Source organism: Pteropus vampyrus, unplaced genomic scaffold (genome assembly GCF_000151845.1).
Source record: "Pteropus vampyrus isolate Shadow unplaced genomic scaffold, Pvam_2.0 Scaffold10, whole genome shotgun sequence".
NCBI lineage: Eukaryota > Metazoa > Chordata > Mammalia > Chiroptera > Pteropodidae > Pteropus > Pteropus vampyrus.
In genome coordinates, this window is record NW_011888791.1 from 13780981 (window position 1) to 13795085 (window position 14105).

The 14105-nt window shown below is 36.1% G+C and overlaps 1 protein-coding gene across 3 annotated transcripts in view; it reads left to right on the plus strand.

Moving 5' to 3' along the window:
* The window catches only part of SLC25A21 (solute carrier family 25 member 21), a 437307-nt gene that overhangs the window by 315793 nt on the left and 107409 nt on the right, over positions 1–14105 (plus strand). For 2 of the 3 annotated variants that reach the window (XM_011376513.2, XM_023522310.1), the window contains one exon: positions 2815–2898. The exons of the other annotated variant lie outside the window; for it this stretch is intronic. In XM_011376513.2, coding sequence (XP_011374815.1) covers positions 2815–2898 — 84 coding nt within the window. The remainder of the gene's footprint in view (positions 1–2814; positions 2899–14105) is intronic. 3 annotated transcript variants of the gene reach the window in all.

Consider the following 14105-nt stretch of genomic DNA (forward strand, 5'->3'; position numbering starts at 1 on the left):
CCCACCCTGAGCAACTGAATGCCACCAGCAGAGTGCTGTAACATCTGTCTTGAAGGAAGCTCAGGAGGTTGCCACAGTGGGGGATCTTTTCCATCACTTCTCTTGCGAAGACGGCCTTTTTCTCGCTGGCCTTCTTTCTCTCGTTTCCCCACCTGAAATGCTTCCTCCAGGCTTATTCTTTTTGCTTCTCTGAATCCTATAGGACCAGCTCAAATCCCATCTCCTTCCTGACCCTCCACACAAAGCAGTCGGTGCTCTCTCTGGTGAACACCTGGGCAATTTGGCGCCAATGCTGCTTGGCCTTTTGAATATTTTTCTTCATTTTCTTAATTATTTTTTCTCATTTATTTATTGTTCTTCTTGAGAGATAATGCCCTGGGTTTTTGTAATACCTGTAGCATCTTATTTCAGATATTTTTTAAATACTTATAATTTGGGAGAAAAGCATCTAAAAAGGAATTTGACTGAGGTAAATCAACTTAATAAAAATTATTACAGATATTATGAGAAAAATCTATAAGCATGTAATACTTTTTTAATACCTAAAACTATTTTAAATTATTTTCTTAATAAATAATTAAGAAATAGGTAGAGAAGTGTCTTTGACTTCCCAGTTGGACATAAGAAAATATTTCATATTCAGCAATGAATATGGATTACAAATATGCAAATGTAGAGATGAAGATTCTGTTATCTCATCTACATACAGTAGCCCAGAAATTCCAAACATGATCTATCTACCTGACCATCAAATCATATCCTTGATTCTAGACAGAACCACTTACTGAGTCTTCTGGGCTAGCGGTTATGCATCCACCAAATGCACTTCTGGATCCAGACTAGTTTAAATGAGTTAGATGTTCTGGACCATTATCTTCTGATAAGCTCCATGTAGTTAAAATTTTAGAGATATAGTTCTTGCCTAGAAACCAACCTTTAAAAATGATAATGTAATGGAGGTGTAAATTTGACAAACAATACCATTATGAAGATGAATATGACATTTTAAACTTTGGTCTAGGGCTGTGGAATATTACTTTCTGGGTTGAAGAGATTCAAGAGGCGCTCATGCTGAATGTATTGTTAAAAAAAAAAAATTCATTTAAAGAGAAAAAAAAGATTACCCAACAAGCTTACCCCTTTCATTGCATTTCTGTTCTCTCCAGTCATATTCTGACATTATTATCTTCCCCTAGACTATCACATTGCTTTAATATTCTGACTTCCATATACCCATTCTAATTTACTCAATCAGGCAATAAGTATTTTTTTAGGGATTTGTATGTGCCAAGCACTCTCTGCTGGAATACTTAACTTTCTCATTTCAGAATGGCTGCTCTCCTGCACGATCATATTCAACAACTCTCCAACTTTACAAAATCAAATGTAAGCCTTCCTCCCTTTCCAATCATTGTTTTGTTGATATGCCCAACTGCTTCAATCAAAGTAAAAAATTCACTCATTTCTGTGATATATGTGTCAGTTTTCAGCATAATTCCCTGGGGCCTAGAACTATAAAATAAACCACTCTTCGAGGTAGCAGTTGTGTTCCTATCATAAATCCAACAATCTGAGAAAAGCATCTCAAAGTAGACAATATTAGAAGTGCTTTTTAAAAGTTCTTTTAAAAAAATGTTTGATAAAGTTGTGGAGGAAAGCACATAAGGAAGAAGGGCCTTAATTCAGAATTGGGACAAGGAAGTTAAACACAAGGAAGGTCAGACTAAAGAAATCCAGAAACAACTGGGTGTTGGAAAATGAGAGCACTTGTCATAAATCTCTTTGGAAACAAACTCCAGGGTAAAATACAAAGTGAATAAGTTAAGACTCTCATACTGGAAACTTGCATATTTTGAAGGTTAGAGTTGTGAGAGGCATGATCATACCCAAAAAGAAGAAGAAAGAAGAATTTAGCATTCAAAAATGGGACACATTTTTCTTGAGCACCAACTGTATGCTGAGCATTGTACTTCTATGACAATCCAGGTAGCCTGAACTACCCATAATAGCCAACTCTGCTCCCTCATGAAGTAGTGCTAGTAAATTGTGTTACAATACAATGCCAATTCTCACTGTAAGCACAGGCGCCTGTCTGCCAGAATGAATTCCAAATTCACAATCAGGATCAAAATTAGGCCATATTAGCTGCTCTGTATTTTTAACCATTGTATTCAATTACCATCATGGAGCACTAATTTAGATAAGAAATAGAGCTACTTATTTATTTCATATGCATCTTCAGATTTTTGAATTATACATTAAACCAATCTATAACATCTATGTATGCTTTTCGCACACAGACAAAAAAGCATAAATGCCTCAGGGTGCATCTGCCTAAGAAGCAGATGGGAGAAAAAACAACCAAAACCCTTTTTCTACAGTTTCTATTAAAGTTCAAAGAAATATCATACTTTTATTTTTTTATTTTGTGTTTTTTAAGCATTTTATCTTATTTTATTATTAGTTTCAAGTATACAGTACATTGGTTAGACACTTATATAGTTTAATGATCCCCCTGATTACTCTGTCTTCCCTCTGGCTCTACATGTAGCCATTACATTACTGCTGACTGCATTCCCTATGCTGTACTCTTCATTCCTGCGACCATCTCCCAGCTACTAAATAGAATACTCTTGAAAGCTACAAAAATAAGGTAAAGATTATATGAAGCAAATAAATCAATAAAATCTATATCAAAAACCAGAATATTTTAATCTCAAAAAAAAATTGAGTTTCCTGAGACTTTGAAAAATGAGAAAGTGCACTTGGCAAAATTCTTAACTTGGATTTTTTTTTGTTTGATTTTGTTTCTAGGTTCCAAATTCAGAGATGTGCAACTGATCCAAACAGTTATAAAAGCTTAGGAGACAGCTTTCGAATAATTTTCCGAACGGAAGGGTATGTATGTATGTATGGTTCTTCATATATAGATTCTTATGTTCATGTAGGCATTTAAATGTATTACTACCTGACACATTTTCTCATTTTGAATGAGATATTTTCTTAGTCTTACTTGGGGAAAATATTTAAAAGGGTACCTTCCTACTTTTTTGTGTTTTTCCTGATAATATGATTGAAAACTAAATATGTAGATAATAGAAACTACCATAAAAAGGATATTAATAATCAGTTTGATGACTAGAGGACAATTTCTAATTTTTGCCATGAAATCTTTTTAGAATTCTTGTAACTTGGACTATCTAAACATAATAGTTCTTCATTTTGATTCTTAATGATAGTGCCCAAATGATTTCTTTGTTTGCATTTTGGTTGATGAATATTCAATCAAAACAGATCTATGTTATAAATTGACGTGTCAAATATATTATCATATCGATTAGATGATCAAATAAATAGAATATTTTGGTTACATAAGCTAAAATTATCTTTAATGTATAGCTTCAGTTAAAGATTGTATCCAGCATGATCTTCCAAAGGATATTAGATTAGCTTTTGGAAGTTGTTTACATAAGAGAATAGATTGCAAATAAAATAATAATCATACAAAAATGATAAGAGTAATAATAACAACTAGTATATATTTTAACCTCTACTATGAATTAGGAATTCTCCTTATAACTCTGTAATTCTATTAGGGTTCATTTCATTTGCACAGATGAAGAAACCAAAACTCAGAGTAGTTAGTAATTTTCACATACCTGGTAAGTAATAGAGCTGAGACTCTAATCTCCTAGCTGCTGTGGTTGGTTCACTACTGCTCTTGGCAGATTGTACTGTGGATAGTGATCTGCTAATTATTTATTTCAGTCAAACCTATATCATGTATTTCTTTCCAGGTCAGTATATTGTTTTTAACAACAGCATAGTAATTTATTTATCTACATGCTGCAATTTATTAAATTAATCCTTCTGTGGACCATTAGGTTGTTTCCAGATTTTTACTGTTTAAAAAAGAGTGCCATAAATAGTCTTACTGTTTTTGCATAGTCATGTACATATGTAAATGTTTCTATTAAAAAGTTGATAATTATGGATTTATAGGATCAGATATTACCAAAATGATCTTTCATAAAGTACATAATGATTTTATTCCCTTAGTATTTGAGAATTCTAATTTCTCACACTCTAATTTCTCAAACACTGGACGTTGTCAGTCCTTACTTGGTATATGTGTCACTCACATGCATTTCTTGTTCATAATCTAATAGGTGAAAAGTAAAACCAGTTTAATAGTATTCCTTTGATATAATTGGGATTGAGCATGCTTTTATATTACAAGGTATCATATTCTCGTGAATTCTTTATTTGCATCATTTGCCTATTTCTCTTAGATTAGATTTTTTATTGATTTGTAGGAGCTCAGTATATTATTATAGGTACTAATCCTTCGACTATTACATAGAATACAAATATTTTCCCAACTTGTCATTTGTCTTACAACTATAATGTCTTACATCTTTCATAAGTTTGTAATTTTTGAAGATTGTGATTTTTTTTTATTATATCTGTCTCTTCTCCTTTGCAATATCTGATCTTGATGTCACATTTAAAAAGAAGGACATCCTCTAATCCCAAGATTATTTTCTTCTGGTATTTTTTACATTTAAATCTTTAATCCATGTGAGAAATTTGTTCATGTGCAGTTTGGTATATAGGAATCAAATTTTATTCTCAAATGGTTAGTCAATTGTCCGAACACAGATGTTGAAAAATCCATCCTTTACTCATTAAATGGAAATGCTAGCTTATTCACATATTAAATTTTCACATATACTTCATCTAATTTTTCTATTCTGTTTCTCCATTTCCTAGTCTGTCTTATTTATTTATCTTTACATCTATTTCATACTGCTTTAATTATTTTATCTTTAGAGTACTATGGGAATATGTAAAAATGTGTCCTGCAGTATAAAATGTGAACTCTTTGTCTTGGTGTGCAGAGCCCTTTCTAATATAGTCTTCTCTTCTTCTTCTGGCTCACACCTCATGCACAGATCTTCTCTAGGAATAGCAAACGTTTGCAGCCCCCTGGTCGCTCACACTCTCATGGTTTTGCACACTATTCCCTATTCCTAGAGGACCAACCCTCTAATCCACACAAGAAACTACCCCCCTTCATTCAAGGGTGTCCTCAAGTTGCACCCTCCCTGACCGTCTTTTCTCTACCACATGCTTTCTTTATCAGTCTTTCTTTCTCTATATGCATATGCTATATAAAGTATACATGCATCACCCTGATTTATTGGGCTCAGTTTCTGTCTTCCCTCTCCCACCCCAAGAATGCATTTACCTACTGGCCATGTTTCATTTACCTCTGTATTCCCAATGCCTGTGTTTGGCATTGAGTAGAGATGCTCAATAAGTGCACAGTGAACAAATGAATGAATGTCATCACACCAACGTCATAATGATGCATAATGAAACAGGGATGATAATTCTTGCTATAGATCAGCCCCTCTGAAATTATGATAATGATCTTGATGCCTGATTAAATATTTTGAGGTCACCTAGCGATGTCGAGTCACCAAATTTTTGCCATTGCGCTGGTGATGTGGTACCTAAGTGCCATAAATTGATAATATACCTCTTTTATAACAATTGGGATCAAAGTCATGTTCATTTTATGCAAATTATATATAAAGTCAAAGAAATTATAGTGTATTATATCGTCATAAAAGTGTCCCTTTCCGGTAAAACGGTAGTGTCAGCCTTGCCAAGTTCTGTAAGCTGTAACAGATATCTCTGAATTGGATGTGGGAGTTCCTTAGCCAGCCTCTTCATTTCATGTGTGTTTTCAGAAGAATTTGATGTTTCTGCTTTGATATCAAGTAATGTAACAAACATACAGTATGTGTGGTCCTTGCATAGTAAAATTGGCCTTTTCCTAGACTGTATGTATAATTGCTTCTAGAGCAAATTGACATTTTTTTCTGTAATGACTTTAGATCTGGACATATTGTTAGCGAAAAGCCAGAGAACTCCATTCTTAGAGATGGAAATATTTGTAAAAATATAAAAGAAAAAGCTGCATGTTATTTTTGATGCAGAGTAAGAGCATTTCGTTGCCTTAGGTTAAAAAAAAAAAAGAAAACCTTTAAACACATACTGTGTTGAATTTTTTTTTTTTCCTGGTAAAAGCAGTTCCTTTTGATTTTCTTATTTGGCTTTTAGAATACAACGAGTGAAAAGAAAATGTTTTTCTCAGGTGCATAGAGGCCAGTTTGGTCTGTGGCCTGCCAAAAGGATAGCACTAGTCAATTTGACTATTAGCATATTTAGAAGAATTCATATCTCCTGGTTTTTCCTAGCTCCCCCAAGCTAAACGTTGTAAAGCAAGTCCTTTTCTGTTGTTTAAAAACATTAAACTGTTAATACACTTAGAATCTGCACAGATATCCCATTCCCCTTTGTAAGCAAGTGAAAACTGCATCATCACTCTCAGAGAGGCGATTCCCCTCCTCCCTGCCCAGAATTCACCTGTTTCTAAGAGACAAGGCTCAATCACTGAGTCCAAAACACTTTACTGTTTCTAAGATTCTTTTTCTTCTTAAAAGCGTAGATATGTTGTACTTTTATTAAAGACATAGTTTTTTAACCCAGCTTTATAGAAGTGAAATTAAAGTTTAAAATTGCCCTCCAAATTCTGAGTAAGGATTTCCATAACATGAAATCATTATATTTATTTAATTAGCTTTCGCCAAAAAGGCCATCACTGTTTTCTCTAACAGAGAAGAGAGAACTCAGAAGAAAGGAATTCGTCACTATTGAGAATACCTCGATCGTCAACAAAATTCTTCATCTTTCTCTGGTTTGACAAGAACTGACAGGTCCATCTACTGTAATTGTGAGCCCAGAAAGACAAAGATTTAGCTTAGGTAATTAGGTGCCTTTAAAACCAATAAGGTTCATTTTGTACTCTTCCCACAAAGAGCAGCTGATATCTCTGTTTACCATGTGTCCATGCATCATGCTTCACTTCCTTTTGCCTCCTAGTATCTCATGGACATTTTCCTAATCTCTTTTGTACTTGTCATTCCTTTAAGGGAGTGATTGAGATGTTCACAGATAGTAAGAAGATTATAAACTATGCTAATAAAAACTGGAACTGCCCACCCCCTTACTCTTCTTCCTCTGAAAGTGCCTAGTGGCCATTCTTCCCGAAATAAAGAGAAAAAAAAAGTGTTAAATAGAGCTTAAGAAATTCTGAGAACATACATAAAGACAAGAAATTAACATTTATTTTCTTCAGTGTACCAAGCACTGCGCTAGAGACTTTTTCATATGTTTGTCTCAACACAGCACTGTTCTCAATACAACACAGCATCACATGTGTATTTTGTATGAGGTAACTAAAGATCTGAGAAGTTAAATAATTTGCCCAAAGTCACACAAGTATGAGCGGCATAGCATAGTTTTTTTATTACCTGTATCACCTTTCACGGAACAAAATTTGTTATTTATTGAATGAAAACAAAACAATATGGAAGTAGTGGCTGTAAACCCCTAATTTTCAAATACCTTTGATATACGCCTTCCCTCGAAACATATAACAATTTCAAGTAGCTTTTATCTCTTCCTTCAGGTAAAGTCTGTAAATTCTGAGAGACCAGTATATGTTCAGTCAACCAAATCTTGTTAATTCTGAGGCAGCACCACAAACAAAAGACTCAAGACTCTTACTCTAGTCGTTGCCCAGATAGCTCTGTATCTCTGATAAGTTCATGGTTTTCCTGTCAGTCTACTTTCATCTTGCAAGTTCCGTAGTTTTCTTATGAGAAAAGTTCTTGGAGCCCAAGGCAAATAACTAGGAAACAACTAGGTCAGATTAAACTCCATTTCAAATGAGAAACATGTTGATTGCTGGTGCCTTCAGAAATATAGTATTCTTCAGAAAGTAGAAAATATGTGGTTGCATTTGGGGGGCATTTGAACTGTTTTGTTTCATGATTTGTTTTCTGTAACCACTGATGCTGCCCCAAGTATCATCTTACAATCAGACCACTTTGTGATTATAATATTTTCTAGTTAAATGACATTTAAGGCCTTGTTTTATGAGCTCCAGCATAATTGGCTAATTTGGTAAACTCCAGATGTGTGAGATAATGTGCCACTCGTTTAAGTGCCTTTCAGACGGCATAAATGGCACAGCCCCAGGAGGTATAATCACTCCCTCTTGTTTTCATTAAGAAGGGGAATGAGTGGCTTGTGACACAGACAAAGGAAGTGGGGCGTCTACAACTCAAAATCAACAACAACCTGGTGAGATTTGGACATTTTCTTTTTATAGGTGAACACGATTTGTGGCTTAATTTGGTGTGTTAGTGGGTCTACTTTTTAAAAAGTGGGTTACATAATCTAACATGGCCGGATCATTTTGAAAATTACCCTGAACATAGAAACTCTCCGAAGTAAAGTAGGCTCTGGAAAATTACCCTATAGAAACTCTCCGAAGTAAAGTAGGCTCTGGAAAATTACCCTATAGAAACTCTCCGAAGTAAAGTAGGCTCTGGAAGCTGCCCCTCACTCTTACTCTCACATGGAAGTGAGGGGAGGTGTGGATTTAAAGAGGCAAGGGAGGAGCAAACTCTTACTACAGCCAGAAATGTTGATTATTTGAGCAATCAGCAACTTCACCACCTAAACCAAGTTCCCACTTCACAAGGCCCAGTAGCTGCTACTGCTTTTTCTCTTTACATTCCACCCCTTTCATCCTCCAGCATAAACCAACTCATCTACCCAACATTGCCAAGCTAGAATGGGTGGGTGGTTTTTGGCATCACTGTTCCCTGGATTCTGGGACTGGTCCCTCTTGTCAGCCCATAGATCCAGTACGGCTGCATCGTGGGTCACTGAAGACTCACTCCCACTTAACCAATCCAGTTTTCACTCAGATTAATAATTATAGAATGTACCCCAGGCCCCTGAGCAGATAGTCTGCAATGCAAATCAAGTACGTGTAGATTATTGGGTGTCGACTGAGTTTGCAAGCCTGGTTTGCTCAAATGAATTTGTTCTTTGATGGGTGCCACATGTGCACTGTGACTTCTATGATGAGTTTCCTGATGCCTTGAGTGCCTTCTCTCCCTTCCTTTTTGTTTTACCAAAGAGACCTTTCTTGGCACTCACTGGACTTCTCTTGAATATTCCTTTGTTTTGTATTACCTTGTTTTGTCTTGTTTCTAGCTTTTTCTAGACATAATTGACCTATAATATTGTGTAAGTTTACAGTGTACAGTGTGATGATCTGATACACATGTATATACTGAGAAATGCTTACCACAATGGAGTTAGTTAACACTTCCATCACCTCACATAATTACCACTTTTTGTGTGTGGTGAGAACATGTAACATCTTCTTTCTTAGCAACTTTCAGATATACAATACAGTATTGGTAACTATAGTCACCATGCTGTACATTACATCCCTGCTCTTTTGTTTTTATTTGACCATGAGGAGGAAAGCAGAAAGTCTCAGCTGCTCTTGCTCCCACACTATGGAGTTTAGTCCTGGCCTGCCTGGGCTTCTGAATGATGACACAAGTGTCTTCTTCAGCTATGGAAAAAAAGGAAACCAGAAAAAAAAATAACACAGCAGGTGAGAGTTTGGAGAATAAACTATAGCAAATCTATCTGGTAGGTCTTGTAAGTGATGGGCCGAGATCCAGAATATGTGTGGTGTTTAGTAGACCGAAGAGAGAAAATAGATTATCTCAATTCAAGCATGAGCCTACTATTATTATTTTTGAATTATCTGTTTCTTTTAAAAAAGGTTTACCAATGCTTTTGTATATTAAATACATAAATTTTCAGTCAAAATATATATAATTGCTTTTCACATAAAGCTTATGCTATGTTGCTAAGAACTTTAAACTGATTAGTTAGCAATTCAAGGTTGAAAGTGAAAGGATGAAGGGTAAGGAAGAACATTGAAGAAGCCTAAGCAGTAACTTATTTCAATATTTTTTTTAAAGCCAGACAATTGAACCATTGGTACAATATTTGGCATTTCTATTTTACCAGATTATTTCACACCGCTGCTGAAGCAAATAGTTTTTGAGTTAAGCTATATTGGCTTGTAAACTAGTCTTTACAATCAAGGGTGGATTATGAATTTTCAGTGCTCAGATAGCAGTATCCTAAGTGCTTCAATGTCCCAGAGTTCTGTTTCCTTTTCTAAATCAGAGGTCTTTTGTTCTGCCCACAGAGTGACCTTTAAAACAGTTTCAGCTCTTAGATTTCCCTCCTGTCATCACCACAGATTGCTAGCTGACAGTCACACTCCGACTCCCCCAGCCTCTCACTAACAACGCTTTCTGAATTACTGACTGGCCTTTGGCAAGGATTTAACTGTTGCCAAAGAGTAAGTGAAAACGTTTGCAGTGATGTCAGCCCGTCAGCAAGGCCTGATTAAGAGACCAAACACAGCCTCTCTCAGCTTTCAGTGCTGACAAGAAGGAAAGGAGGACCAGTTGTTTGGGTGGAGGTAGTTGTCTTTCGAAAAGGTTTGTGTCTCAAGTCAGAGCCTGAACAGATATCCCGTGTGTTCTACAGAGTGTTAATAGGAGATGAGGTGATTGCATAGTCAATGGGAGACGTCACATTGGAAATGTTCTTAGGCCTTTATTTTAACTTATTCTGGATTTCTGATAGGCTAAAATTAGAATCACCTCAAGAAAAAAAAATGTCTTTACCAAAAGCAAAATCCTTTTTCTAGTGGTTAAACTGAACATTTTCAGATGAAAATGAGAAAGAAAATCTAAAAACTTTCTACTTTTTCAATTCTCATTGTAGAAAATAACTTAGGCATGATTTGACATAGACAAAGTTAAAGGAGTTAATATTTTATCTTCATCATTGATTTCATTAGTGTCTCTGAATTTGTGGAATCACATTAATCACGATACACCTTTTTGGTAGGAAGTCTTCTATATTGGCTATATGCAAATTTGATCTCAGAAAGAAAAAGGTTACATAAGAAGTTATAAACATTGGCAAGATATATACATAAATACACATACACACATACATATATTTAAATTCTAATTGTACTGCTTGTAGTTTAGATTGTTACATTTTACCTGTAAATCTCATGAATCAGATGCCATTGGAGGATTCAGGAGTGTTAATTATTATCAACGTTTACTCATTTCCTACTTAGGAATGTTTAGGCACCCAGTTATACTATTCTCATCACTGGTCCATGGATTTTTTTTTGTCTAGTCTTATAACTAGCTTTACCTTTCCTCCAGGTCTTTCAGGCAGTTTGAAACTGGAGGAAAGGAGAAAATTCAGACGCTATTGTTACAACAGTGATTATATTCAAAACCATCGTTACCATTTTGGCCCTTTCCTGTTTGTGCAATGTGTTCACATGTTTTAACTCCTTTGATTCTTACCAGAATGCTGGCAGGTAGAAAGGCAGAGAGTATGAACTCTAGTTTTCTGGTCAGGAAACATAAAATGTTCAGGGACTTGCGCAGCATCTCACAACTGATATTTGTTGGGGTAGGGTTTCACCTGAGGTTTTCTGTGTCCTCTACCATACTCCCTGCTCTGTCAGTAACTGAATAGTGATATTAGTAATAATAGAAGCAACATCTGAGATTTCCACTGTTCCCATTATGGATTTAAAGCATTTCCACATATCTCATCTCACTTGGCTAAATAGCATCTGAGGGAGGTAGGGGAGAGACTACCATTGGTTGGTTACAGTCTACAAACCAGAGAACTTCAACAGAAAGGAGTTCAAAGAGATTCTCAGAATAATAGCTTGGTTCCTAAGATCAGTCTGAAGGAACACAAAGGTATTATTTTTTTAATGGCATTTTGGGCAAATGAAATTGAACTAAAAATGTGTTCTGAAGTGTGCCACCCATCATCCTATGAGACCAAGATAGAGGCCCATGATCCTTAGGACAGAGCCAATTTCAAAAGGAAGTTACAGAGTACAGTTTAAAGTTAAGGCTTAATGAATGATCATAAACTCAGTTATTTGACCTATTGGTGCCTTCACGTAAGTCAACACAAGTATTGGGTAATATAACCAGGAAACCCCCATGAAACATAAGATAAGGCATTTAACCAAAATTCCTTGGATGAGTTGTCAGAAGGGGTGAAATCATCATATGATTGCAATATATGTTGAAATATGTGTTCACTAATACCTAGAGCAGATACCAGCCACATGTAGTGGCCTTGTTCTCCTGCTTATAACTGCCATGTTTATAATTCTCCTTGACTGGCCACAGAGAACTCAGGGGAGAACATAGGAATTCTATGTAAACAAGGAATTCTAATGTAAACACAGTGGTAACAAAAAATTAGTTTTGGAAACTCCTAAAGAGAGTATGTAAGTTCGTGTTAGATAAATGAGTTCTTTGATTTCTTTACGTAAAGCCTATCCTAAATTAGAAGAATCAAGAACCAAAATGAGAGGAAAGAGCATGCTCTGATGTCATTATCATTTTGCATCCTTTAAGTTTCACTGTGTACTTCATAATCCAAATAATAAAATTCCCAGAAGTTGGCACTATTTATAAGGGAACCAGATTAAAAGAATATTGCAATGTAATCCATTAAGCGATAGGACATGCAGGAGTCCCCCCTTGCCTGTGGGGGATACGTTCCACGACCGCCAGTAGATGCCTGAAACCATGGACAGTACTGAACCCTGTATGTACTGTTTCCATCTATACAAACATACCTATGATAAAGTTTAATTTATAAATTGGGCAACTCCACAGATGAAAGATTTATTCTTACCATATATCTTAGCAACCCCAGCATACAATATTTTTCTTTATTAAGTCAAGGACTTCACCTTTTCACTTAAAGGAAGCACTCTATGGCTTCTCTTTGGCATATCCGAATGGCCAGCCTCACTACTCTTAAGCATTTGGGGGCCATTATTAAGTAAAATAAGGATTATTTGAACACAATCACTGCGATACCACAACAGTTGATCCGATAAGCCAGTGAGCTATTAAGTGACTAACGGGTAGGTAGAATATGCAGCTTGGATCTCTAGTTATTGATGCAATAGTTCTCCTTTATCCATCGGTTTGCTTTCCACGTTCCTAGTTACCATGGTCAACTATGGTCTGAAAATATTAAACGGAAAATTCAAGAGATACACAATTCGTTAAGTTTTAAATTGGGTGCCATGCTGAGTGGCATGATGAAATCTCACGAGTCCAGCTCCATCCCATCTGAGAGATGAATCATCCCTTTACCCAGTGTATCCACCTAAGTGAGCTCTGAATTCACCCAGGGTTTCCACCTAAAGGCTTCGGTAAGTCTTGTTGGGGGAAGGTGATAGGACCAAGCCTTAGGTGAGGAGAGGAGTTAGAGATTGACATTGAGGGCTGCCAAATGGCTGGAACCTGAGGATCAAAACTCCCAGGGAAGAGGGAAACTGTAGAGAAGTGAACCCAAAGATCTATATGCAATTTCCCCTTGAGGCATTTGCCAACACCTAAGCTGGGAGAAACTCCAAAAAACCCAGCAAAAACAAAAACAAACACAGAAGTTGAGAAAGCTATAAAGATGGGCAGAAACTTCAGCAGCCCCATAATGCCAGGGAGACAACGGTTGCAGTTCAAGCCAGCCAGAAGGAAGAATTCTGGAAAACACTCCAAGTTTTCAGTTGAGACTCTGCATGCCCAATCCCAGGAGTAAGGGCTCTGCCCTAGAAATCAGGGCAAAACGTGAACACATTGCCCCTAACAAAGCCTAAAGCCAGCCTTAGCAAGATGAAGGTGATGCGCTGCACTCCGTCTATTTGCTAGGAGAAAATGTTTTTTTAATGCACAATGTCCTCATTCAATAAAAAATTACAGAGTCTTAGAGGGGGGAAAAGACCAAATAACCAAATATCATGAGAAACAGAAGCAATAAGTGATTCAAATTTTGGAATTTTCAGACAGGGACTTTTAGTTTAATTTTTATTGTAATGAAATATAAACAACGTAAAATTTACCATTTTAGTTTAAGTGTGGAATTCAGTGGTATTAGGTACATTCGCTTTGTCATGAAACCATTCATCTCCAGAATTCTTTTCTTCTTCTCAAATTGAACTCTGTACTCATTAAACAATAACTCCCCATTTCTCCCCACCCCAGCCAGTGACAACCACCATTCTACTT